At 50.2% G+C, this 27895-nt stretch overlaps 1 protein-coding gene across 5 annotated transcripts in view; it reads left to right on the top strand.

Moving 5' to 3' along the window:
* Positions 1 to 27648, top strand: part of LOC144671339 (BRD4-interacting chromatin-remodeling complex-associated protein-like) — a 95853-nt gene extending 68205 nt beyond the window's left edge. For 2 of the 5 annotated variants that reach the window (XM_078533176.1, XM_078533174.1), the window contains 11 exons: positions 4932 to 6974; positions 10197 to 10442; positions 13740 to 14528; positions 15140 to 15383; positions 16459 to 16604; positions 17013 to 17141; positions 18318 to 18379; positions 20129 to 20277; positions 22066 to 22160; positions 23761 to 23863; positions 26013 to 27648. In XM_078533176.1, coding sequence (XP_078389302.1) covers positions 4932 to 6974; positions 10197 to 10442; positions 13740 to 14528; positions 15140 to 15383; positions 16459 to 16604; positions 17013 to 17141; positions 18318 to 18379; positions 20129 to 20277; positions 22066 to 22160; positions 23761 to 23863; positions 26013 to 27184 — 5178 coding nt within the window. In that variant the 3' untranslated portion in view covers positions 27185 to 27648. The remainder of the gene's footprint in view (positions 1 to 4931; positions 6975 to 10196; positions 10443 to 13739; positions 14529 to 15139; positions 15384 to 16458; positions 16605 to 17012; positions 17142 to 18317; positions 18380 to 20128; positions 20278 to 22065; positions 22161 to 23760; positions 23864 to 26012) is intronic. The other 3 variants (XM_078533175.1, XM_078533178.1, XM_078533177.1) reach the window with 3 other exon arrangements.
* The last annotated feature ends 247 nt before the right edge of the window (positions 27649 to 27895 follow it).

The raw sequence follows: 27895 nt of genomic DNA, 5'->3' as shown, positions 1-27895 counted from the left end.
TGCCGTGGTGGGATTTGAACCAGTGGCCCCACAGTATTTGGTATCTTTGGTAAGCAAGGGGGGTGATAGGTTATGGGGGACAGGCTGAATGCGGATTTGAGGTTACTATCAGATCGGGCATGATCGTATTAAATGGCGGAGCAGGCTCGAGGGGCCGAATGGCCTACTCCTGCTCCTTGCCCTCTGGATTACCAGTGACATTATCATTATGCCACTATCTCCCCATTTCATACCTCATCCCCCTGAACACTTCCAATACCTCTATCAGGTCATTCCCTCAACCCTCTTTTTGTTTTAGCCAAAAGGGCCCCAGCTTGTTCAGCCTTTCCCAATACAGGTGTAGCCTCTCAAAGCCGGCGACCTCTGGACCGAGCCCGTGTCGGATTTCAAACCTTGCCGGCTTGCGGGTCACACAGGTCCGGCCAAGGGCCGCTTGGAACTCTTGGAGCTCGGGAAAAGACAGGCGGGCGAAGCCGACAGCTCATCGGCTTGCCACCCTGGCAATGCAGCACTCCACCAGGCCGGCAAGGCTGTTCCTCAAATAACCATGAAAACTCACGCATGGCGGCTTTAAAAAAAAACAGTGTGGTTTTCAGACATCGCCGGCTTTCGGGTAGCTGGATTTGAGACACTGTACCTGTAGTTACGGCTTTACATACTTGCTCTTGTTTTTTTTCCCCCCGCCCTCTTGACTTGGGGGTGGGCTCCATCAGAGTGACGGCAGGATTTTGAAGGAGAGCGATATAACCCTTTGCCATTACAGGGTGCCCGTATTTTGCTCACCTGGTTGGACAGGTATCACCATCACAATCCAACAAGGACTGGTTTGTAAGAGATCTGACTATGCAGAGGCCCCAGCAGTGTGTGTCCACTTGGCTCGGTGGGTAGCACTGTTCAATCAGAAGGTTGTAGGTTCACGCCCCTTGCTCTGACTAGTGCTCACAATCTAAGCTGGTGATGCCACACTCTGCTGCATTGCTGGTGGAACCCCATTTTGGATTAGATATTAAACACAGGCCCTTGTGGGAGATGAGAGCGGGGGAGGTTCTCCCAGGGGCCCTGGCCAACATTTTTCCCCCAGTCGACACCGTCAAAAGCAGATTAGCTGGTTATTCATCCCACTGCCCCTTGAGTAGAATAATTGCCATGTTTGTCGAAATCACAAGTTATTGCATTTGAGCGAAACCATTGGGCGAAGGGATTTGAGTTAGATTCATGGAAGCATACAGCATAGAAGGTGGCCATTCAGCCCATCGTGCCTGTGTTGGCTCTTTGAGAGAGCTGCCCAATTAGTCCCACTCCCCTACTCTTCCCCATAGTCCTGCAAGTGCTTCCTTTTCAAATATTTCCTTTTATCCAATTCCCCTTTTGAAAGTTGGCGTTGAATCTTCTCCCATCACCCTTTCAGGCAGCACCTTCCAAATCACAACAACTCGCTGCATAAAAAGTCTCCTCATCGCCTGTCTGGTTCCTTTCCCAATTTGACTTAAATCTGCCTCTTCTGATTACTCATCTTCAGCCCAATGGAAACAGCTTCTCCCCACCTAATATCAAAATCCTTCATGATTTTGAACACCTCTATTCAATCTCCCCTTAACATCCTTGTGGGTAGGTTTGCTAGTGCTGCTCCGGGGCGTTTAAACTAGATTTGCAGGGGGAGGGGAACCAGAGTGTTAGAGCAGATAGTGAGGTGGAGGAGGATAAAGGTCAAGCGAGGAATGCATGTATAGACAGAAATCAAGAGTCTGTACGTAATAGAAATGTTCTCAGATGCCTCTATTTCAATGCAAGGAGTATTGTCGGAAAGGCAGATGAGCTTAGGGCGTGGATTGGCACGTGGGATTACGACATTATTGCTATTAGTGAGACTTGGTTGCAGGAGGGGCAGGACTGGCAGCTCAATGTTCCGGGGTTCCGTTGTTTCAGACGTAATGGAGTGGGAGGGATGAAAGGGGGAGGAGTGGCATTACTAGTCAGGGAAAATATCACAGCTGTGCATAAGCAGGACAGCCCGGAGGGCTCGTCTACAGAGGCCATATGGGTGGAGCTGAGGAATGGGAAAGGTGTGACCACACTAATAGGGTATTATAGATGCCCTATAGTCAGAGAGAATTGGAGGAGCAAATCTGTAGAGAGATAGCAGACCGATGTAAGAAACAGAAAGTTGTGATAGTAGGAGATTTTAACTTTCCACATATTGACTGGGACTCCCATACTGTAAAAGGGCTGGATGGCTTGGAGTTTGTCAAATGTGTTCAGGAAAGTTTTCTAAATCAACATATAGAGGTACCAACGAGAGAGGATGCAATACTTGATCTCTTATTAGGGAACCAGACAGATCAGGTGACAGAAGTATGTGTAGGCGAACATTTTGGGTCCAGTGACCACAATGTCATTAGTTTTAAGTTAATTATGGATAAGGATAGGTCTGGTCCTCAAGTTGAGATTCTAAATTGGAGAAAGGCCAATTTTGTGGAAATGAGAAAGGATCTAGGAAGAGTGGATTGGGATTAGTTGTTTTCTGGCAAGGATGTGTTCAGTAAGTGGAAGGCATTCAAAGGCGAAATTTTGAGAGTGCAGAGTTTGCATGTTCCTGTAAGGATTAAAGGCAAAGTTAACAGGCATAGGGAACCTTGGTTTTCAAGGGATATAGGCTATCTGGTTAAGAAGAAGAGAGAGGTGTATAGCAGGTATAGGCAACAAGGAGCAAATGAGGTACTTGTAGCGTATAGAAAATGTAAGAAAATACTAAAGAATGAAATCAGGAAGGCAAAAAGAAGACATGAGGTTGCTTTGGCAGATAATGTGAAGGTAAACCCGAAGGGTTTCTACAAGTATATTAAGAGTAAAAGGATAGTAAAGGACACAATTGGTCCCCTTGAAGATCAGAGTGGTCGTCTATGTGTGGAGCCTCACGAGATGGGGCAGATCTTAAACAGTTTTTTTGCATCAGTATTTACTCAGGAAACTGGCATAGTGTATAAGGAAGGAAGGGAAACAAGCAGTAGTTTCATGGAACATATAGAGATTAAAGAGTTGGAGGTGCTTGCTGCCTTACAGCGAATAAAGGTAGATAATTCCCCCGGGCCTGACATGATATTCCCTCGGACCTTGAGGGAGACTAGTGTAGAAATTGCAGGGGCGTTCTTAGCCACGGGTGAGGTGCCGGAGGATTGGAGGGTAGCTTGTGTTGTTCCGTTGTTTAAAAAATGCTCCAAAAGTAAACCAGGTAATTACAGGCCAGTGAGCCTGACGTCAGTATTAGGTAAATTATTGGAAGGTGTTCTGAGAGATCGGATATACAATTATTTGGACAGCCAAGGGCTGATTAAGGATAGTCAGCATGGCTTTGTGCGTGGTAGGTCGTGTTTAACGAACCTTGCAGAGTTTTTCGAGGAGGTTACCAAGAAAGTAGATGAAGGAAAGGCTGTGGATGTTGTCTACATGGACTTTAGTAAGGGCTTTGACAAGGCCCCACATGGGAGGTTAGTTCAGAAGGTTCAGACACTTGGTATCCATGGAGAGGTTGTAAACTGGATTCAAAATTGGATGTGTGGGAGAAGACAGAGAGTGGTAGTGGATGATTGCTTCTCAGACTGGAGGTCCGTGACTAGTGGTGTGCCTCAGGGATCTGTGCTGGGACCATTGTTGTTTGTTGTCTATATCAATGATTTGGATGATAATGTGGTAAATTGGATCAGCAAGTTTGCTGATGACACTAAGATTGGAGGCGTTGTGGACAGTGAGGAGGCTTTCAAAGCTTGCAGAGGGATCTGAACCAACTGGAAAAATGGGCCAGTAAATGGCAGATGGAATTTAATGCAGAAAAGCGTGAGGTGTTGCATTTTGGAAGGACAAACCAAGGTAGGACATACACAGTAAATGGTAGGGTACTGAGGAGTGCGGAAGAACAAAGGGATCTGGGAGTTCAGATACATAATTCCCTGAAAGTGGCGTCACAGGTAGACAGGGTTGTAAAGAAAGCTTTTGGCATACTGGCCTTCATAAATCAAAGTATTGAGTATAGGAGTTGGGATGTTATGGTGAGGTTATATAAGACATTGGTGAGGCCAACTTTGGAGTATTGTGTGCAGTCTGGTCGCCTAACTACAGGAAAGATATCAGTAAGATTGAGAGAGTGCAGAGAAGATTTACTAGGATGTTGCTGGGTCTTAAGGAGTTGAGTTACAGGGAAAGATTAAACAGGTTAGGACTTTATTCCTTGGAGCGTAGAAGAATGAGGGGAGATTTGATAGAAGTTTACAAAATTATGAGGGGTATAGACAGAGTAAATGCGAGTAGGCTCTTTCCACTTAGATTAGGAGAGATAAACACGAGAGGACATGGCTTTAGGGTGAAAGGGGAAAGGTTTAGGGGGAACATTAGGGGGAACTTCTTCACTCAGAGAGTGGTGAGAGTGTGGAACAAGCTACCATGTGACATGGTAAATGCGGGCTCATTCTTAAGTTTTAAGAATAAATTAGATAGATACATGGATGGGAGAGGTCTGGAGGGTTATGGACTAGGTGCAGGTCAATGGGACTAGTGGAATAATATTTCGGCACAGACTAGAAGGGCCGAATGGCCTGTTTTCCGTGCTGTAGTGTTCTATGGTTCTCTGCTGTAAGGAGAACAATTTCAGCTTCAGCCTCTACACACACCTGAAGTCCTTGGTACCATTCTAATAAATCTGCCCCTTCAGTAATGCTTTTCCTAAAGAGTGGTGTCCAGAACTGGATATTTTGTTATGAAAGTTGCTGTGGAAATATGTTTGTATTTCATATTCCATTGCTATTCGATTCACATACCAAATAACATGACTCGATCAAGTTTCAGCTGCTGCTGACTTTGTTACTCTGACCCTTTCATCTGTTAATTATTGTGGACTGGAGAATCTAATTAAGAGTTGCTAATATATTGAATCTTTTCAGCTTAATGTACAGGATACGACTGTTAATCATTTGAACAGTGGACAGACTCAGAATCCCTCTAGCGCGGTTGATCTCGATTTCCTGGAAGATGATATTCTTGGTCCGTCTCCCGGTTCCAACTTGCAGAACTCCGATCAACCATGTGACATCTTGCAGCAGAGCTTACAAGAGGCCAACATCACGGAGCAGTCGCTAGAAGAGGATGCTGACCTGGACATTGCCTCTCTCCACTTCCCTTCCCTGCAGCCGGTATCGCAGGCAGCTGACGCCTCCCAGCTTTTTTCTACCAGCGCTGATTTGATTGGGTTACAGCAGCAGCCCACGGTCCTTGCCCAACAGACTCTGATCCAGCAACAGACCATTGGCGGCCAAGTAGTGAACAAGGCCATTAACGTTCAGCCCTTTTTGCAGCAAGTGGGATTGGGCAACGTGACATTGCAGCCGGTCTCGAACCTCCAGGGGCTGCCAAATGGAAGCCCATCTGGGGCCTTAGGCATTGGACAGATCCAAGTGGTTGGGCAGTTGTCGAATCAATCAGTCATGACCATCAATCAGCCAGCTCAACAAATCATCACAAAGGCTGGACAGCCCACCCAGGTGACCACTGTGCCTGTTGGTAGCTACATATCATCGCCCGCCTCGGACCAGCAGCAAGTGGCCTTGAACTCTGCTGGGGTCTCCCCGCCCAACACGGGACTCGTGCTCCAGAAGAATGCTGCCCCCGGGGCGTTGAACGGAAACTCCCTTTTTGCTGGTACCTCCATCGCCCAGGCAAACCAGTCGCTGGCGGTCAGACCCACCATGAGCAGCCCGTTGATGCAGGCTCCGCTGTCCGCTCAAAACGTCATCATCCAGAGGACCCCCACCCCAATCCAGCCAAAGCCAACGGGAGGGGTCATCCAGCACAAACTCTTTCAGATTAGCTCAAAGCCGTTTGCCTCTGCCAACACTGCACTGACCATCCAGAACGAGGCGTCCCTGCAGCAGCAACAGCAGCAGCAGCAACAGCAGCAGCAAAAGGCCCAGCAGAATGTGACCTTCATGACGGGGAAGCCCATGCAGAACGTGGTGTTCTCAGCCTCTGGGGCTGGTTTCCCCCAGACCATCTCCTCCAGTGTTTTCAAACAGCATCAGGCACAGCAACAAGCCCTGGGGAAGTCCCTGAGCCTTCACCTCCAAGGTGGCAGCATCGTCATCCAGCCTCAGCACGTGCAACAGGCTATGCTTCAGAGTCAGAACCAGTTCCTCCTCCAAGGGCAGCTGTCTGCTGCCTCGGCTGTCCCTCTCTCCCAGCAGCTGTCTGCCCTGCAGGCGAATGTTGGTGGGCAGATACTGACCGCCCAGTCTGCGGGCGGGCAGGCACCAGCGACTCACATCATTGCCAGTCAGGGTCCGGCCGGCCAGCTGATTGCCAACCCGACCTTGCCCGCTCAGATCCTGACCAATCAGAACATTGCCGGCCAGCTGAACTTGAGCCAGGTCATAGCGGCCCAGAACGCTCACGGAGCAACCCACATCTTGTCCGCTCCCATACAGCTGCAGCCTGGCCCCGTGGGGCAGCCGGCGGTCTTCCAGATGCCCGTGTCCTTGGCCAACAGCCTGAACTCTCAGACTTCAGCATCTGTCCAGGCGACACTGGCCGGCGGTGCCGTCAACCAACAGAGCCAGTCGGCCGTCATCCAGGGGGTGACGCTCCCCAACCAGGTCACCATGCTGAACAGCGGGGAGAGCCTGGGACAAGCGGTGAGCATCCAGCAGTCGGGCAGCAACGCCCAGGGCTCCAGCGTCATTCAGCAACAAGCGGGGCCCAGCCCTAGCCCCAGCCTGATGGCCCTTGGTAACGGGCAGCCCTCCTTGCTGACAGTCCAGACGGCCGCTGCCTCTCCGACTCAGCCGTCGCAGCAACACGCTGCCCAGCAGCAGATACCCTCCGCCTCGCAGCCCAGCAACAGCATGGTGCAGACGCCTGGCAAAATTATAATCAGCCAACAGGGGCCTGCAGCAGCCATCAGCCAAGATGCAGCCGACATGTTCTTCCAGCAGGTAAGGTTAAACTTCGGTATTTCAGTGCAGTTCATTAAATACTTGCTTCTCTCTCTCTCTCCCCCTGCAGTTCCCTTTCCTCCCTCCTCCTCGCCCTCCTCCCGTCAGTCACTGGGATGCAAGTTCCCACAGACGCTGGCCGCCAAACGGTGCCTCGTCCCCAGTGACGTGATGGCCGGCTGTCCGACTGTGAAAGGCATCGCAGCCCTGTCCGCTTCCCACCTGTGCAACTGCAGCTGCGTTGCTGGAATCGCACGCAGGGAGCCCCGCAAGGGTGTGTTGTCGAGCTCCTCCTGTCGATCCGGCTGAGAACGACTAGCAGCGCAGGCTGGAGATCAAACCCAGGGGCCTGGCATCTCTGCAGCCTAGTGTCAGACCAAGCCATGTGTTTATCAGCCAGGCCTGTGCAGTGGCTGGTGGATGGAATGTTAATCAGACTCTGTTTGACACCGTATCACTTTTGTGGGGGCGGGTAGGGGGGTGGGTGGGGGAGGGGGTGAAAACCCTCCATCTCATCCTCCCCGAGCTGCGATAATTGTGCCAGAACCATAGGAATTGGAGGCAGCCACTCGACCTTTCAGGCCTGTTCTGTCATTCCATTAGGGTCATGGCTGAAACGAGGAACCAAGTAAAGACAGCCCAAAGTAAGCTAAAGTGGGCCAAGGCACAAGGAAATTAGTCTAATAGCAGATTGTGGTTCTGTGATTTCTCTTACAGGAGATTGTTTGGGCCTGTCTGTTCAGGGACCAACAAGAGATCTGCAGCACGCGTTTCGTTTCAGCTATAGCTTCATGGTTATGTGCACCTCTGTCTCGCTGCACCCCCCCCACCACCTCTCCTGCTCTGCTGGCCCCCCTCACGATGTGTTGCACATCAGCTCCTCATCCCTGTCACTTGACTCACGGGGGTGGGGGGTGGTGGGGGGGCGCTGACAAACCCACACAAAGTCACGGGGATAGTTTGGGGAAGGCTTAAGCCAAAGTTATGCTGCTTCTCCAGCCTCCTCTCCTGACTCACGCTGATGTATTGCAGCAATTGCCAGTGCCTCACCCCTGTGGGTAGGGCTGGCACATCAGGTCCGAATCTGAGCCTGACTTTTGTCAGCGCTTTGCCTCGGGGATCACTGGATAATGAGCGGGATCAGCAACGTGGGTTAGCCCTCCATCAATCTCGGGTTGCTTTGTCCTGGACTTCCCCCACCCCCGCCACTTCCCCAGACAGAGGATTAAGTTTCTATTTACAACTTAAATCTCTTAATACCCCAGCTGGATCACCCCTCAGCGATCAAAATTTGAGCAAGACAAGTTGATAAAACTTTATTTTAATTTAACCCTTTAGGCCCCAGTACCGTTCTGGTGAGTCTGCATCCTGCTCCTTCCGGGGGCTAATGTATCTTCCCTGAGGTGCGCTGTCCAGAACGGACCACGGTGACTCCCGAGTGGGGTCAGTCCAAGGCTCCAAACATTTGAAGCATCACCTCCTGCCCTTTCTGTCCCAGCCTCCTTGAAATGAAGGCCAACATTTCGCCAGCCCAGGAATGCACTCCCAGGCACTTTTTGGTTTTGGGTTTCGGACACTGTATAATTCCCAGTTGATGCTGGTTACACTGGTCGACCTTCCCAGGACTGACTAGGATCAGAGCTCCTTCATCCTCCCACCGCCACCCGTCCCCTAAAATCAACCCAGGGCACCCCCAGGCAATAAGCCGACTGAGAGCTTTGTGACGGCCGGCACCAGAAACCTCCGGGGGCCGGCAGGAGGTGAGGCCGCGCCAGCGGGGAGCAGCCGCCTTTTGCACCTGTGCCCGCAGAGAGGTGCAGGGTGTGTAAGAGGGAGCAGGTGGGAATGGCACTCTACAGTTAGATTCACTCGTAGGAACAAAAACTTTGGAAATGAATAGAAAGCGGATCGAAAGAGGCAGACACGAGGCAGCTGGTGTGTCTAATGATAGGGTAGCGGGTGTGTTAACCTGCACCCTCCCTCCGCCGCCGTCTCACCAGATGCGGACTGACCGCTTGTGTTACAACAACAACTTAAATTTATATAGCTCCTTTAACGTCCCGAGTGAGTGCCAGACAAAATTCGACACCGCGCCAAACGAGGGAGATATTAGGGCAGGTGAGAAGGGTCGTAAAGGAGGAAGGAGAGGCAGAGAGGCTTAGGGAGCAGATTCCAGAGCTTAGGGCCCAGACAGCTGAAGGCATGGCTGCCAATGGTGGAGTGATTTTTTTTTTGCATGGGATGAGCATTTGTTGCCCATCCCCAATTGCCCTTGTACTGAGTGACTTGCTCGGTCATTTCAGAGGGGCAATTAAGAGTCAACCACATTGCTGTGGGCCTGGAGTCACGTGTAGGCCAGAGCGGGTAAGGACGGCAAATTCCCCCCCCCACTGAAGGACCATGAACGAAATGGGTTTTTACAGCGATCGATGATAGCTTCATGGTCACCATGACTGAGATAAGCTTTAAACTCCAGATTTAATTTAAGTACCACCAGCCGTGGTGGGGATTTGAACCCATCTTGATCCCCGAGAACGGGGAATCTCCAACCCTGTTCCTGGAGAGCCCCAGCCCAGAGGGTTTTATAGGTCACCATTTAAATCACCAATTTAAGACTTGGATCAATTTCATTGTGATCAGTGAGGCAGACGATTGGTTAATTAAGTAATTTAAAGGTTATTTGGGACCAAAATCGGATTGGGAGCACCTGTAACTTCAGCCGTCAAGGACCGGAGTTCAGTTAATTGAACAGATCCCTCGCTCCTTCGATCACTAACTGACAGGTCTTCCCAGTCTTTAGAAACCGGTGACCTATAAGGCGAACTGGATGAGTGCTTTCCAGGACCTGGGTTAGAGACCCCCTGCCCTAGAGCATTAGCCCGGGTCTCTGGATTATTGGTCCAGTAATATTACCACGATGTCGCCCCCCTCCCTCACCCCGCCCCCCAGAGGATGGGGGAATGTGGAAGAAGCCAGAGCCGGAGGAGCGCGGAGGGTCCGGAGAGGCGTGTGCCCAGCTCCTTGACGAGTTGGCGCTGAGCCCATGTTTTCACCGCGCTGTGTTTTATAATTTTACGTCACCTTGGGGTGTGGGGGGGCGGGGGGGTGTGCTTTGCAGTATTTCTGTTTTCATTTTTCGTGACCCCACCCCCCCCGGTTTCTGAAGCTCAGCTCTGGCTGACGGTGCCGCGTGTGCTGATGACTTTGTCTTGAACGTTGCAGCAAGAACAGAAACAGCAGCAGCTTTACCAGGCGGCCCTGAAACTCCAACAGGAAAAGGGCCTGAACCAGCCATCCCCTCACAGCTTAGCGCCGACTGCCACCACTAGCAGCGTCCCTGCCTCGGTTATCGTCAGCAGTAGTGTGGGGCTGGCGCCGGCCACGCCCGCGGGACATGCGGACTCCAAAGGACAAACGGTGTTGCCCTCGCTGCCAAATGCTCCGTTCCAGCAGATACGGGCTGGCCAGGTAGTCCCGACACAACCCGCCCTCCTCCCAATCTCTCGCTCTCCTGACGCTTCTACTAACACAGCTCTTGCTTTGAGTTTGACGGGTTCTAGTCAGCGCTATCTGCACAGTAATCACCCACAATAACCTTCGGCAAAACCTTTTTTTTTTAATCGTGATCGGTGGTTGGGCCCCAGCTGGAGCATTGTGCCCCCGTTTCTGAGCACCGCGCGGTAGGAGATTTGGCAAGGCCTGGAGGAGATTGATAACGCCGTACCAGGGGTGAGGGACTGACGGGGAGATACTGGAGAAGCTGGGGCTGTTCTCTGAGAAGCGAAGGATAAGAGGAAATTTAATAGAGGTTTTCAAAATTCATGAAGGTTGCAGAGTAGAGAGGGTGAACTGTTTCCAGTGGCAGGAGGGTTGGTAATCAGAGGGACACAGCTTTAAGGTAACTGGCAAAAGAGCCTGAGGGAAACGTGGAGATTATTCTTTATGCAGCGAGTTCTTGTGATCTGGAGTACGCTGCCTCAGAGCAATGGAAGCAGATTCAGTAGTAACTTTCAAAACAGAATTCAATAAATACTTGGAAAAGGAGCAGTTTTTTTGCAGGGCACTGGGGAAAGAGCAGGAGAGTGGGATCCATTGGATTTTGCTTCAAAGAACCAGGACAGTCACTGTGGGCCGAGTGGCCTCAATCAGGTCTGTATCATTCCATGAAATGGAAATGAAATCGAGACTCTAAATGTTGGTGTGGGAAATGGAACTGTCGCCTTTGGAGAAGAGTGAGATCTATTCGTGAGATTGGTACCGAAGCAGATTTGATGGAGGGAAGCTGTATTCTGTATCTAACCACGTGCTGTACCTGTCCTGGGAGTGTTTGATGGGGACAGTGTAGAGGGAGCTTTATTCTGTACCTAACCATGTGCTGTAACTGCCCTGGGAGTGTTTGATAGGGACAGTGTAGAAGGAGCTTTACTCTGTATCTAACCCCGTGCTGTACCTGTCCTGGGAGTGTTTGATGGGGACAGTGTAGAGGGAGCTTTACTCTGTATCTAACCCCGTGCTGTACCTGTCCTGGGAGTGTTTGATGGGGACAGTGTAGAGGGAGCTTTACTCTGTATCTAACCCCGTGCTGTACCTGTCCTGGGAGTGTTTGATGGGGACAGTGTAGAGGGAGCTTTACTCTCTATTTAACCCTGTGCTGTACCTGTCCTGGGAGTGTTTGATGGGGACAGTGTAGTGGGAGCTATACTCTGTATCTAACCTTGTGCTGTACCTGCCCTGGGAGTGTTTGATTGAGACAGTGTAGAGGGAGCTTTAATCTGTATCTAACTGCGCTGTACCTGCCCTGGGAGTGTTTGATGGAGATCGTGTAGAGGGAGCTTCACTCTGTATCTAACCCTGTGCTGTACCTGTCCTGGGAGTGTTTGATGGGGATAGTGTAGATGGAGCTTTACTCTCTATCTAACCCCGTGCTGTACCTGTCCTTGGAGTGTTTGATGGGGACGGTGTAGAGGGAGCTTTACTCTGTATCTAACCCTGTGATGTACCTGTCCTGGGAGTGAGCTGCAGGGGCGGCGCCAAGACTTTCTCTCCAGACTTACCCCAAATTTTGAAAATAAAAGAATCAATGAATTAAGTGTAATAACAAGATACGAAAAGTTCATCTCACTTCACTTCAGTAGTGATGCCCTGAGGTGGGAATGCTTGAGTTTAAAATGATGCAGGCCATCTGGATGCGCTTTTAAGGTGAGATGAAGAGGGTGGGAGGAGGCTCGTGTGGAGCATAAACACCAGCCCGGACCATTGCGCCAAATGACTTGTTTCTGTGCTGTAAATTCTAAATAAATTGGTGGTAATTTGAGCGATAAGATCAATCTACGAGCTTCCATCCCAGGTTTGGTAGTTTTACACGAGCTGTTGTATAGGCAGGCAGGGTGCTGAGTTTTAAGCAGGAAGTAACTTGCTCTGCTCTTAAGTCTCAGATTGCTTGGGGGTTGAGTCTTGATTGCCAAACATACTGAGGTGTCTCAGTCTCATTCCAGCCTGATTTGTTTAAATGTGCAGCTAGCAATCCTGACTGACCCCTGTCAAAGCTTGTGTGTATACGTGGCCTGTAACAGACTGGTGTACTTCACCCTCTCCAAATGGGCTCTCTTCACTTGCCCTTCCTTCTGGCTCAGAGCTGCTGTTTACTGTTCCTTCCACCTTGTCTCCTTTTAACTTTTAACGTTCACTTATATCGGAGGAAGATTCCATGTGTGTTCTGTGCGTGTGCGTGTGTGTATGTGTATCTGATTTACACAGCGGCACTGAGAGATCATTGCTTAACCAGAGTGTGCAATGGGGCCACATGATGCTGGAATGCCAGAAAAATGTTGTTTACTCCCCAAATCTGCAGAGTGTACTGGGGGGAAATCAGTTTAGGATTTTAGGAAGAATGTGAAGGTACTTGAGACGGTGCAGAGGAGATTTACCAGAATGGTTCCAGGCCGGGTGTATTTTAGCTACAAGCATTCATTGGAGCAACTGAAGTTGTACTTCTTGAAGCAAAGGCATTGAGGGGGGATTTGATAGAGATGGGATTGTTTGATGGGGACAGTGTAGAGGGAGCTTTACTCTGTATCTAACCCCATGCTGTACCTGTCCTGGGAGTGTTTGATGGGGACAGTGTAGAGGGAGCTTTACTCTGTATCTAACCCGTGCTGTACCTGTCCTAGGAGTGTCTGATGGGGACAGTGTAGAGGGAGCTTTACCCTGTATCTAACTCCGTGCTGTCCCTGTCCTGGGAGTGTTTGATGGGGACAGTGTAGAGGGAGCTTCACTCCGTATCTAACCCCATGTTGTACCTGTCCTGGGAGTGTTTGATGGGGACAGTGTAGAAGAAGATTTGCCCTGTATCTAATCCCGTGCTGTACCTGTCCTGGGAGTGTTTAATGACCTGTGTGTGTGTGAAATTGAGCCTACTTTATTCTCTGCACCAATATTCCTCACCTTGATCAGTCCGTAAATATGTGCAGTGCCTTTACTTCTGTTGATAAAGAAAGTATCCAATGTTATTGTATTTCACCGTGGCTGCATCATTAAGTGAAGCATTGGGTGTAGTTGTGGATGCTGTGAATAAGTGAGTGAGGATGAAATTTTGAGCATGGCCTATTTTTGCATCAAAATAGCAAATCTGTTTTTCTGTGCAGTCCCTTCAATAAATTATTTTATCCTGAAGGGACTAGCAACTGCACCACAATGAAATCCTGTAGGTATCAAGTTTTGTTGTGTGAAATTTCGAAAGGTTCTACTTTTATTTGGTTCATTCAGCAGATGGCCACTGGGCAGCAGAAGACAGCCTTGCAGCAGCTCCCGGTTGCTTCACAGTCGCCTCTACCTCAAACGCCGCAGAGCGATGGCCAACTCCACCTTCAGCAGATGCAGTCACCCCACCAGATGCAATCTCCACATCAGATGCAGTCGCCCCACCAGTCTCGTCCCCCTTCCCAGCCGCAGCCTCTGTCGAGACCACCCTCCCGCCCTCAGTCCCGGCCGTCCTCGCAGCCCCAGGTGCTGTCCAGACCACCTTCCGAGCCCCTTTCCCGCTCCTGCACTCCGTCTCAGCTGCCCCTGCAGCCCCTGTATGTGATTCAGACGCAGGTCCAGTCCTCCCCGCACGGCACGCCGCAGGGTCAGCACCCGATGAGGCCTCCGTCACAGCCCCACGTACAGATTCAGTTCCAGAACCCTTCGCAGCCCGAGCCCCAGCCTCAAGCCCAGCTGACCTCCCCCACCCAGATACACCTCCAGGTCCAGCCCACCCCTCAGGTCCAGAGCCAGACTGAGGTGCAGACCCCGTCTCACCTCTTGCACCCGTCCACGGCCCCTTCCCAAGTCACGGGCGAGCATCACCCAACGCAGTCTCAGGCGCAGCACGTGCAGCTTCAGCTGCACTGCCAATCCCAGTCACAGGCCCCCCTGCAACCTGTCTACCAGACGCTGCACCTCACGGCGGAACAGCAACACAAGTTTCAGATGGTGACGAGCCAACTTCAGTCCATGTCTTCGATTCCCAACCCCAGCGACCAGCAGAAAAACATCATGGAGAAGCTGCAGCAGGTGAGCACGGGGAGGGGCCTGGACACTGAAGGAGCGGGACTACACTGGGACTGAAATGAGCTGGGAGGGGTCAGTGGGGGGGATTTGGGTAAATAGAGGGGTGATGATTGGGGGTGCTGCTGCACTTGACCTCTGTAAATGTTGGAGAAAATGAAGACTGAGGAAGATGAGCGGGTTTTCCTGCATTTATCTGGCCATTTCCATGTAACAAAACGTCTAAACGTTTCACAGGAACTATAACCTGGACTTTTTATTTTCTTTTGCCTCCTGACCATCCTCCACCTCCCTTTTGCCTTCTACCTTGAAGATATTGACTCCCTGTTGGGGCAATGTCTTGTGGACGCTGGTTCACCTGCCACTCCTGCACCCTCCCTAGTATCTACCTTCCCCTCCACCCCACCACTCCCGCAATCCCACCAATACCTCCCCCCACCCCTTCCTGCTGTGCTGACTCTGCCGATAGTGGGAGGTGGGAGCTGGCACGGGCTAACTTGGATCTGTCGGGCCGAGTGGCCTGTTTGTTTCTTCGCTGTAAATCCTGTGCGATTACCTGAGAGTCGGTGCGAACCGACACAGAACCAGAGACATGGCAATGCGTTTTATTTCCACAGATGCAGCATAACATCATCCTACAAGCCAAGCAGTCCGCAGCTAACCAGACTGCGCCTGGATTCGGCCAGCTGAGCAGTCAGGCACCCACAATGTTGATCAGTAATCAGGTGCAGTCCCCTAATGTACCAGCCCAGGTACACACCACCTCAGCCAGTATGAAGTCCCAGCCTCACGGGGGAGGTCAGGCAGCTCTGGCAACGCTTCTGCAACAGACATCCGTCCTTGTGAAGACATCTTCAGCAGGTATGGGGGTGGGGAGAGAAGGAGGAGAGGGGAGAGGCGGGGGGAGATACTTTGGCAAAGAGATTGAGTGCAGCCTTTCTCGATCTTTGATTGTTCTGTGTAGCTTCCTCCGTTTTCTGCCTGAATTGAACAGTGTTAAGGTTTTGTGAAGCAAGTGATGTATCTCTCATAATAGAACATGCATTTATATAGCGCCTTTCAAAGCCTTGGGGCATCCCAGAGGCATAGTGGCATTGTCACTGGACTACGGTTGCAGAGACCCAGGGTAATGCTCTGGGGAGCCGGGTTCGAATCCCACCACGGCAGATGGTGAAATTTAAATTCAGTAAAATCTGGAATTAAAAGCCTAATGATGACCATGAAACCATTGCCGATTGTTGTAAAAACCCACCTGGTTCACTAATGTCCTTTAGGGGAGGGAAATCTGCCGTCCTTACCCGGTCTGGCCTACGTGTGACTCCAGACCCACAGCAATGTGGCTAATGCCCTCTGAACAAGGGCAGTTAGGGATGGGCCAAAATGCTGGCCTAGCCAGCGACGCCCACATCCCATGAAGGAATAAAAGGAAAGTTCTTTAAAGTCAATGAAGTTCTTTTGTAGTCCCTGTTGAGACTCAGCAACGTCCTGCAAGTAGCAGTGAGATAATGAATAGATAATGTGTTTTATTGATATTGGTTTGAGGAATTAATATTGCCCAGGACACTGGAGAGAACACCCCACCCACCGCTCTTCTACAAATAATTAATACCATAGGATCTTTGACGTCCACCTGAGAGGGCGAATGGGGGCCTCGGTTTAATATCTCAGCTGAAAGATGGCACCACTGACCGTGCAGCACTCCTTCTGTACTGCACTGGGAGTGACAAACCTGGAGTGGGATTTGAACCCAGAGAAGTAGTTCCCCAGTGTTACCGATGTAGGCTGTGTTTCCTGATGTTTAATTGTATCATTTGGTAGAGCAGTCTGTGTGAGCGCAGTGGGCTGAGGTTGATATTGCTTCAGTCTTTAATGCCCTTGTGAATCGCTTCATTAATTTGTTCCTATAGCTCATTAAACATTGTCCCACTCATTACAGCAGGTACCACAACCACAACAAGGTCCCCAGACAGCAAAGTCATCTCAGGGGGAGTACCTGGAGGCAACTGCCACTTGCAGCAGGGAACAGCAGTCCCGATACAGATGAAGCCTCTCTCGCAGCACCAGATTCAGCCAGCCCTGCAGGTAGATGTTGTAAATGTTTGTGTTTAGGGTAATAAACTCGCTTTCGCAACACATCTTGAAAAGTTCCAAAGCACTTGGCGTGATTCTTTTCCTTTGATGCGCGGTGACTGGTTTGTAAATGAAGATTGCCAGCTGTGAAAGGGAGAACCGGTTTGATGTCTGAGGGGGGCCATATTGCTCAGGCCAACTCGCTGCTCCGTGGAACCTTCAGTACCTACCAAAGTTGGACCTCGGTTTAATATCTCAGCTGAAGGGTGGCACCTCTGACGATGCAGCATGTGCATTTTTACAGAATTGTAGTATTATATTCTCTGTCTCTCACTCCTTTACCCCAAACGTTCCTAACCCCCCCCACAGTGTGTGAGGCATTGACCTACTGATGCGTTAATTATGCTTGGTTTTTCACAGACTAAACCTGGAGTAATCAGTTCGATTTCAGGCCTAAATATGAACTTGACCAAAGGACCAATCCAGATCCAGCTGCTTGGTAAAGGACTGACACAGTTAATGCCAGCAACCCCTGTTCAAGCACACCAGGTACATAGGAGGAATGGGGAAATAGCTGATTTGCTTGGCAGGATGGGAACTTGCTCCCAACAGTGCTTGCTGTCCCCAGCAGTGGAAGCAAGCCCCTCTTGGGTTGTGGTAAACGCTACCTCCTTTTATATTATGGGCTGTATCTACAACAGCAAAAGGAAGGGAGCCCGTCTGTACCTAATTTGTTGTTTTTTCATTCTTTCATGGGACATGGGTGTCGCTTCCAAGGCCAGCATTTGCTGCCCATACCTAATTGCCCTTGAGAAGGTGGTGGTGAGCCACCTTCTTGAACCACTGCAGTCCATGTGATGTAGGTACACCCACAGTGCTGTTAGGGAGGAAGTTCCAGGATTTTGAGCCAGCGACAGTGAAGGATTAGTGATATATTCCCAAGTTAGGACAGTGTGTGACTTGAAGGGGAACTTGCAGATGGTGGTGTTCCCATGCATCTGTTGCCCTAGTTCTCCTAGGTGGTAGTGGTCGTGGGTTTGGAAGGTGCTGTCGAAAGAGCCTTGGTGAATTCCTGCAGTGCAACTTTTAGATGTGCACACACTGCTGCTACTGTGCGTCGGTGGTGGAGGGAGTGAATGTTTGTGGATGGGATGCTAATCAAGTGGGCTGCTTTCTTCTGGATGGTGTCGAGCTTCTTGAGTATTGTTGGAGCTGCGCTCATCCAGGCAAGACATATGCTGTGTGGAGTGTGTTGGGAGGAACGGGTGACTTTGGACCTATGGTTCCCAAAGTTCTTCATCACTGGGGGTTTTCCTCACCACCTGTCTGAGTCTGTTGTAGACCCATTGACAGAGGTAGGTTGCTATGATTAGCCAACAACTGAATTATCATCAAAACCCTGGAGCTCCCTCCCTAACAGCACTGTGGGTGTACCCACACCACATGGACTGCAGCGGTTCAAGAAGGCAGCTCACCACCACCTTCTCAAGGGGCAATTAGGCATGGGGAACAAATGCTGGCCTGGCCAGTGATGCCCATATCCTGTGAAAGAATAAAAACACAGGATGTTGACCGTTTTGTTTTAAAATTGCTGCTGCCATTGTAAGATGATGTTCGATATTTCCCTTTGACCTCCCTCGGTTTTTTGGCACCAGCTTTCCTTTGCATTGGTTATTGGAAATATTCCCATATTCAATGTCTCCTTCTCCTGATAATGTTTCACAGATGGACAATAAGTTGGGAGGATTGAAGGCGCCAGTGTCCCTGAAACCAACAAAGGAAGCTGTGTAAGTGAATTTTTCGGCAACAGTTATTGAATTAATCTGCTGAAATCGCTAAATCCCTCCCCGTTCCGCCTTTGATCCCTATGGTTCTAGAATTCCCCCTAAACCCTTATCATTCCCCCCCTAAACCCTCATCATCTCCACTTCCCTATCTTATAGACACCAGCAAGAAATTAAGAAAGCTAGTCAAATGTTATCGTTTATTGCGGGGGGAATTGATTACATAAGTAGGGAGGTTATGCTTCAGTTATACAGGGCACTGATGAGACCACGCCTGGAGTATTGTGTACAGTACTGGTCTCCTTATTTAAGGAAGGATGTAAATGTGTTAGAAGTAGTCCAGAGAAGATTTACTAAACTAATACCAGGAATGGGTGGGTTGTTTTATGAGGACAGATTAGGCTTGTATCCACTGGAATTTAGGAGATTAAGAGGCAACTTGATTGAAATCTTTAAGATCTTGACAGGGTGGATGTGGAGAGGATGTTTCCTCTTGTGGGAGAATCTAGGACTGGGGGGTCACTGTTTAAAAATAAGGGGTCGCTCATTTAAGACAGATGAGGAGAAATTTTTTTCTGACAGTTGTAAGTCTTTCGAACGCTCTTCCTCAAAAATCAATGGAAGCAGAGCCTTTGAATATTTTTAAGGCAGAGCTAGATAGATTCTTGACTGAGAAGGAGGGGGTGAAAGGCTATCGGAGGTAGGCGGCAATGTGGGGTTGAGGTGACAATCAGATCAGTCGTGATCTTATTGAATGGCGGAGCAGGCTCGAGGGGCTGAGTGGCCTCCTCCTGCTCCTAGTTTGTATGTTGGTAAATAAATGTAAGTTCTTATATAAAGCTCTTGTTAGACCCTCGGAGTGCTGTGTTGGTTTCTGAAAGCAGATATTGGGTCTTGGAGGGGGTGCAGCGCAGATTCCCCAGACTGATACCAGGGCTCTAAAAGGGTTGCATAAACCAGACTGCATTCCCTTGAATATAGAAGATTAAGAGATGATCAAATTGAAGAGGTGAAAATAATTGAAGGAGCTGATTGTTTACACCATTCCCCCTGGGCAGTGAAGACCAAAGGGGCAGAATCTTCAGATCCAAGCTAGGCTGTGAGGGGTGATGTCAGGGAGCATTTTTCACACAAAAGGGGAGCGGAAAACTGGAACTCCCTCCCACAAAAAGCTGTTGATGCTGAGGATCAATTAAAACATTTCAAAACTCAGTTTGATAGGTTTTTGTTGGATAAGGGAAAAAAAAACCCAAGGAAACTGAGGTGGGTGAATGGAGTGAAGATGCAGATCAGCCATGATCTAATTGAATGGCGCAATAGGCTTGAGGGGCTGAATGGCCTCCCTCCTCCTGTTCCTACATTGTTGCTGTTGTAATTTACACCATTCTGCAGCCGGTACACGGAATTTACAGTTCAGAAAGGGGCCATTCAAATCCAGCTGCTCTCTGCTGGTGTTTATGCTACAAACGAGCTGCCTTCTCCCACCCGCCACCATCCCCCCCCGTTCCTTTCTCCCTCACGTTTATCCAGCTTCCCCTAAATGTATCTATACTATCCACCTCAACCACACCTTGGCGGTGGCGAGTTCCACATTCTCCCCACTCTCTCTGGGTGGAGAAGTTTCTCCTGAATTCCCGATTGTCTTAAGATTGATGAGCTCTAGTTTTGGGCTGTTCTGTAACTGGAGCATTCCTAGAGCTGTTTGCAGCACCCCCTCCCTCCTAAAGCAGCGTGTCTCTGCTCCAATTTCAGGATACTGGACAGCCTCCACAAGCATCAGGATGCAGTGCTACACCCAGACTACAAGTCCTGTTTCCGGTCATATGAAGACATGGTCCACCGGCTGCTGCCGTATCACCTTTACCAGGGGACACTGCCGTCTGGCGAGGAGCACAGCAAAGGTGAGCTCTGCGGGCGGGCGGGGGGGGGGTTGCTTATAAATGTTCATTCCCAAACCTCCCACCCGCCCTTTCCACAGCACTGTTCTGTCACATCACTGTGCTTGCCCTGTGCTGCGACCCGTCTGTTGTCTACAATCACTCCCTCGGGTGCACAGTTGTGCTCCACGGAACTCCCCTGGCATTGCCTTGTTCCATCCCTAGCGCCCAGTTCACAGGATCCTGTGTGTAAACCTTTCCTCGTTGCGCACCGTTCCTGCGTGCAGTGGTTGTTCAGCACCAGTCAGTAGACAGCACAGTGGAACTAACTTTACAGTGATCTTGGCTGAAGTTCACACATGCAGATTTTTAAGCTGGATTTATTCCGAGACTGGTAGAGACATGGGGTGGCTGCCTTTTCTCAATGCATCAGCATTTCTTATCATCTTGTAGAGCATAAATACAAACTTATAAATAGTTGTTGAAGTGTGTTGCAAAAGCAGAAAATGTGGGAAAAACTCAGCAGGTCTGACAGCATCTGTGGAGAGAGAAACAAAGTTAACGTTTCGAGTCCGTATGACTCTTCTTCAGAGGGTTGTTGAAGTATGTTGTCCGGTTCAAAGTGAGTCTTTTTTTCATTCATGGGTTATGGGTGGCGCTGGCTGGGTCAGCATTTATTGCCCGTCCTTAATTGCCCCTTGAGAAGGTGGGGGTGAGCCGCTTCTTGAACCGCTGCAGTCCATGTGATGTAGGTACACCCACAGTGCTGTTAGGAAGGGGGTTCCAGGATTTTGACCCAGTGACAGTGAAGGAACGGCGATATATTTCCAAATCAGGATGGTGAGTGGCTGGGAGGGGAACTTGCAGATGTTGGTGTTCCCATGTGTCTGCTTCCCTTGCCCTTCTAGATGGTAGTGGTCGTGGGTTTGGAAGGTGCTGTCTAAGGAGCCTTGGTTAATTCCTGCAGTGCATCTTGTAGGTGGTACACACACTGCTGCTACTGTGCGTCGGTGGTGGAGGGAGCGAATGGAATGGGATTAAAGAATCTCCCAGTTTTCCCCGTCTTGTCCCAGTTGTTGGTGTATGAGCATGAATGAAAACCAAGTTTCTGGGTAATCCAGAGCGAGTCTGGAAGAGGACAGGCCAGTTAACATGTAAACTCATCCTCTAACCTTTTACAATGAAGGGTCAAAAGAGTTTGAGTAAATAATGTGTCAAGTGGCAGGAGGTCAGCAACTAGAGGACAGCAATTTAAGATAACTGGCAAAAGAAGCAGACGGAGATGAGAAATCACAGCAAGTTGTTGTGATCCGGAATGCGTTGCCTGAAAGGCCAGTGAGAGCAGATTCAACAGCAACTCTCAAACGGGGGAGTTGGATAAATACTTGAAAGGGAAAAAAGTGCAGGGCCTTGGGCAAGAGCAGGGGAGTGGGAATAATTAGCTCTTTCAAAGAGCTGGCACAGACACGATGGGCTGAACTGCCTCCTGTGCTGTTGTGATTTTGAAAGTCCCACTGAGAACACCAGCCAGTTCCACTCTTCCACTTTCAGATGTTGACAGCCCTCTGTGCAATTCCAGAAAGTTCCATTTATTGTGTTTTATCACAATGGCCAGATTTCCCCTTTCCCACTGAACAAAAAAAAACCTTTGCTGAGAGTTCCACTGTATTGCACCTGGGATATCGGAGGGGATTTGCACCATCTTTACATACTTAGATCTAATCTCCCTTTCCTCCCAGGTGCTTTTGTTAATTTTAAAAATATGTGTTTCATAATTGAAATATAAAGCAGCAAAATCTTTCTCTGTTTCAGTGGATGAAGAATTTGAGGCTGTATCGACACAGCTATTAAAACGGACCCAGGCTATGCTGAATAAATACAGAATGCTGCTGTTCGAGGAGGCTAGGGTAACAATCTCTGCTTCTGGTTTCTGTGCACACCATCCCTGACACTGAGACATCTGATATGGGATCTTTGCTTTCTGTGGCTGGGGAAGGGGATGGGAGGAGATTGGGTGCCACATTTGATTTCAGCACTGATCTTTCAGCCTCCTGCAACGGCATTACGACCTGGGCCAGACTAATTACATTGACATCGACACTCCGGGCGACACTGGGGTGACGTGGGTCCAGGTCAGTGTCAGTCTGGTTCCACCACGTTGCAGTAGCGCAAAGCTGCTGCGGTGAGGGGTTCCATTGGCACTTTCACTTGGGTTGGGGGAGGCGGGGAGGGACCTGCAGGATGGTGTTATGGGCAGATGGATGAGTTATTTGGCTACCTCCCTGAGGTTGCAGCTGGAGGAAGCAAGTCCAGGAGGAGCTGGGAGATCCCAGCTCTGCAGCGAGTCTGCGCTGTGCCTGGAGACCGCTCGATAGGCCTCGAAACCCACAAATCACCAGGGGGGAAATAATACTTTGTCCCCAGTGCCCTGAGGGAGTCTAGGGAGGGGATTTGTGAGTCATTGATGAGCTGAACACAAAGGAGTTATTGATAAATTGGAAACAGGCCAACGCGGTGCCTATTTCAATATGAGGACAACAAAACCAGACCAGCACCGGAGAGCTAGCAGCTTGACCACAGAGCTGTGTAAGACTAGGGAATTGATCAGCAAAGGTAAACAGTTGCCTGTAGATTATTTGCCAGGAAAAAAAGCAACCGATATCGATTCATAAAGCCAAGATCTTGCATTAGCTTTTGTGAGTTCTGTGGCATCCCAGTTGAACTGTGCTCTGCCGAGACCACAAAGGCCCATCTCTGTGTGAGGGACTCGCTCTCCTGCAATGGGCTCTCGAGGGCCTAGAGGATGGTTAGCTCATGCAGTTTCCAATCTGGTTTGTCCGTTAGGGGCAACATTCTCTAAATAGTCAAATCCAGGTAACCAGCTGCTTGCACACTTGCTGTGCTTAATCAATGGCAGCTTTAAAAAGGTGGATTTCAGGTCCGTGTGTTTCATTTAAATACCTTTTATTTCAAAGACCCCTTATGTGTGAGCTCGCCTCCCCCCAGCGCCCTCACCACCGCCCCACCCCACCTGCCCTCGTCTCCGTTTCCCTCCCCCCTCCCCAGGCTCGCCCCCACCCCCAGGCCTCTCCTTCCTCCCCCACCCCCCCAGCCTGGCCTCCGTTCCGCTGTGCCACCCCCCACCACTCCTCCGCCTGCCTCACTCCCACCACTTTGTGATCAGCATCACCCAGGCCTGACAGGGAGCCGAGTTGCTTCAGGTGCCATGTGGCTGGGGTTTTACAGATGGGCAGGGCCACACTCCCTCCCTTCATACGGGACCAGGGGTGGTGGTGGAGAATTTTAATGCTCTCAATATAAGGTTAGTTTCTGTTGACAATTTCTGTGAAGACTGTCGCCATGACAGCTGTGGACTAAAGTGAGGGAAGTTTGGATTATTTCACATAACGAGGGTTTCAGTCTGTAAATTACACTTCACTCTGATCTTGGGAGAGGAAATTGTTGGTTTGGACTCAACAATGAAGTGGTGTCTTTCTGACTTTACAGAGACTGAGTCCGTCTGCTGAGATGGTGATGATTGACAGGATGTTCATTCAGGAAGAGAAGACATCCCTAACCACCGACAAGCAGCTCGCGAAAGAGAAACCGGGTAAGGCTGGTGCCAGCGACCGAGCCCCCAGGGCAGGACTCGCTCCTTTCACGGTTCTGATAAAGGGTGCGAGGTCGATCGGAGACCTTCCCGATCCGACCTGACCCCTTCCCGATCCGACTTGACCCCTTCCCGATCTGACCCGACCCCTTCCCAATCCAACCTGAACCTTTCCCAATCCGACCTGACCCCTTCCCGATCTGACCTAACCCCTCAGTGAAGATCCCGTCTGGCTGTGTTAAACTGTCCGGCAATTTCCTGACCGTGCCGGGCTCTTTGGACCGGGTGTGGGCAGGAAGTTTGCTGTGAAGTTGAGAACTGGGAGAGATTCAGATGGTCCGTGATCCTCTGGTCAACTCCATCTGGTTCTCAGTCTGGACAAAGACAGGAGGTGTGCGCGCTGCGGAAGGCTGGAAACTGTCTCTATTTGGACCAGCGGAGGCCCCAGTACCCGTGTGCCTCGTGTGCAGAGTGAAATAGAGTCACGGAGCAGGATTTAATGTGGCATGTTTGGTGGCAGGCGTGACTTAACCAGGCAGGAGGATGGTGGGTAGGGATCCTGCTGCCTTCCCACCTCTACCCGGTTTATGTCCATGGAGGAAACCCTGCTGCCAATTGAGGCCCTTAAGTGGGCAGTTAACCCAGCAGGTGGGCGGGGGCTTCACTATGTGTGGACCACGACAGCCAGACGTTTGCTTGTGCGCTCCCAGCGGGGAAGTCGTTCGTCCAAAGCCACTGAGTACCTGATTGAGGTACCTGGCACTGGGAAGTTGGTGCGGGGGGTGGGTGGGGAGCTACCCACCCCCTGTCCTTGCTGCCTCCTCTGCGATTTCCCCCCCCCACCCCACCCAGCCGCCATCACTCGCCTGTGGCCTGGGATCCAGCGGCGATCCTAGACCTCGGGTAGGTGCTGTACCAACGGTAGCCACCAACCACCTCCCTGGTGACGCTGGCATTCAGTAGAGTTGCTGGCCTCTGGTTGATTGGCAGCTCTTGGTGGGCGGGGCTTCTACCCCACTGGGGTCCTTGATCCTAGGGAAGGCCCAACACTGTCCAGGTAAGCGCTTGATTGGGGGAAGACCTGCCACATTCAGGGCCAAAGGAGGCTCCTCTTAGCCGGCTTTTCAGCTGGTGGACGGGACCCCCGTCAACTCCTTTAAATCCACCCCATAAAGTCTAGCAGCACAGACGGTGGCCATTCAGCCCATCGTGTCTGATGGCTCTTTGAAAGTGCCATCCAATTAGTCCCACTTTCCCTGCTCTTTCTCCACTACACTGCAATTTCTTTTCCTTTTTTAAAATCCCTTTTGTAAGTTATTATTGAATCTGGTGCCACCACACCCTCTAGCAGCACATTCCAAACCATCATAACTGGCTTTTTTGTAAAAATTCTCCTTATCTTCCTCTCTTTTTTGCCAATTTTAAAATAATCAATGAATTATTGAAAATGCCTGAAAAGCTGAACTATGAAGTTTACACAAGCGATGAGTCAACTCAAACCCTGCATTACGCACAGAATAAATTGCTTAGTTACCAGAACAAAAATAAGAATAGTTCCTTTTGCCCTGATTACCCAGTCCGGTGGAAACACAGAACAGATGTGTCAGAATCTGTAAACTTGGCATTAACTAGGTGGTAACACCAACAACGATTCATATTTATATAGCGTCTTTGGCATCGTAAAACATCCCAGGGTGTTTCACAGGAGAGTTGGCAGACAAAATTTAACACTGATCTTACATTGGGAGATATTAGGACAGGTGGCCAAAAACTTGCTTAAAGAGGTAGATTTTAAGGACTGTCTTAAAGGAGGGGAGAGCGAGCGAGACGGTGTGGTTTAGGAAGGGACCTCCAGATCTTCGAACTCATGCACCAGAGGGCACAGCCGCTGATGGCGGAGAGATTAAAATCATTAAATGTTCAAACTAGAGGAGCCACAGATATCTTGGAGAGTTGTGGGTCTGGAGGAGATTACAGAGATCGGTGGGGGGAGCGGGGTGAGGCCTTGGGGGGGGGATTTAAAAACGAGGAAAGGAAATTTAAGATTGATGCAGGAGAGGAAGAGTGAATGATGGAGGGGGAAGAAAGTGTAAAAACAAAATGTTTTCAAATTTAATTTATTGTTCTTTTTCCCCCACCCCCACTGCAGACGAATATGTGGCATCTTCCTCCAGATCCCATAGCCTCGCTACCTCTTCTCCATCCCCCTCCTGTAACACTTCAACAGCTTTACTCGAAACCCCTCGAGTTCCCTCAACTCAAACTGCCACGCAGGTCCACCCCACGAAATTGGTCATCAAGCACTCGGGCGGCTCCCCTTCTGTCTCGTGGGCAAGGGACGGTGACGATGAGACTCTCCACACACGCAGCCGGCCGCCTCCCATGAAGACGTACGAGGCGCGGAGCAGGATTGGCTTGAAGCTGAAGATAAAGCAGGAGGCGGGCCTCAGCAAGGTGGTTCACAACACGGCCCTTGACCCGGTCCATCAGTCTGTCACCACGAGCTCCGTCATTAAGAGCACAGAATGTCCGGTGGTGACCAGCATCGGCCAGATGAACGGAACTCTTGATCACGCGACGCCGTCTCCAGCTGAGAACAAATCGCCCCGTAGTGCCAACTATTGTAAGCTGCCGCCACGCAAGACGTATCGGGACAATGTGCAGTCGCTTTCAGCCGATAGAACTGCCATGAACCCATCTCAGGGTGGGCCTGTTAAGGAGGAGGACAGCAGGAGGGAAGCAGTGTCCAAGTGTGAGGAAACTTCCAAAAGCGTCATAGCCACTTGCAAATCTGCGGAGAGCCCGAAGGTGAGAACTGGGAGAGGCAGGGCTGGGGAAAGTGCAAAGGTCTCGAACTTCACTAGGAAGGCTCGAACCCACACGGACCCCCTGCCTCCCAAATCGGAGGAGCCTCCTGGTGGGAGAGCCGACGATGGCGCTGGCGGACTCATGAAGGAGCTGTCGGACGTTGAGGACGAGTTAATGCACGGCGTCATCAAAGCAGACCCTCCAGACGGGTCCTGGGAACTGACGCTCCCGCCTGCCAAGCGGAGCAAGTCGGAGTCGTTTGACATGGACAATGCCAGTTTCTCCAGTGACAGTCCTCAGGATGACACATTGAATGAGCATTTGCAGAGTGCTATTGACAGTATCCTGAACTTAAGACAGCCACAGTCCGTGTCAGTAGCTCAAAACCCAGTGTCATCCCTGTACAATTCCTCAGAAATGAACTCTTCACCCTTTTCCCCCACTCCCCACTCAGACAGCTATCTTGCACCCAATCACAACGGAGGCCTTGGAGCTAGAACTTACACTAGATGACTCAGTCTGTCCGACTCGTATTTTTTCCCAATGTTGGTACGATGGCTGTGCTGTAGAACCACCACACAGCTCATTAAAGAGATGGTATCCCTTTATGTGAACCTACCATTGTGGTATTTTATAAACATTGCATCCAAAAACGATCTTGCTCAATGCGTTCTTGAGGCTTTTAACATTAGTGAAAGATGCAGTGATAACCCTCCCAGTGTAACCTGTGATGAGATTGCCGACTCTCACGTTGGAGCTTGTACCTTTTTATGACAGGTTGGACGGCAGGGTCACAGGGTCAGAGAAGGCACAATACAACTTGCCTTTGGAGCCCTGTGTCCTTGCTCTAGTTAAGGATAAAAGGGTGAAGCAACCTAAAGGTGTGGAACATGAGAGTTGGTTCGTGATAAATTCAAATGGCTAACTAGATGATTGACCAATGTACCTTAACCAAAAAAAAAAATCCACATAAACATGGTTTTTGAGTCTTCCTTGGAGTGTGCACAGTCCTTTCCGATTGTGAGAACATTCATTAACATTAATGAAGTCAGAAGTGCCAGTACTTGTGTGAAATGGGTTCTCCTCCTTCCTATGGGGCCTTTCCTTTCTCCAGTTTCCACCCTGGGGGACAGAATTCAGTTGTGACTCTCTTGGCACCCCTGTGTTCCCCACTTCCCCCAACCCCCTTCCCCCCCGCCCCCCCAGTGCCATATTGGCCCTTCT

This window comes from Cetorhinus maximus, chromosome 32, assembly GCF_964194155.1.
Source record: "Cetorhinus maximus chromosome 32, sCetMax3.hap1.1, whole genome shotgun sequence".
Taxonomy (NCBI): domain Eukaryota; kingdom Metazoa; phylum Chordata; class Chondrichthyes; order Lamniformes; family Cetorhinidae; genus Cetorhinus; species Cetorhinus maximus.
Note: the sequence above shows the minus strand (reverse complement) of the source record. Positions and strands in the feature narration are given on the sequence as shown.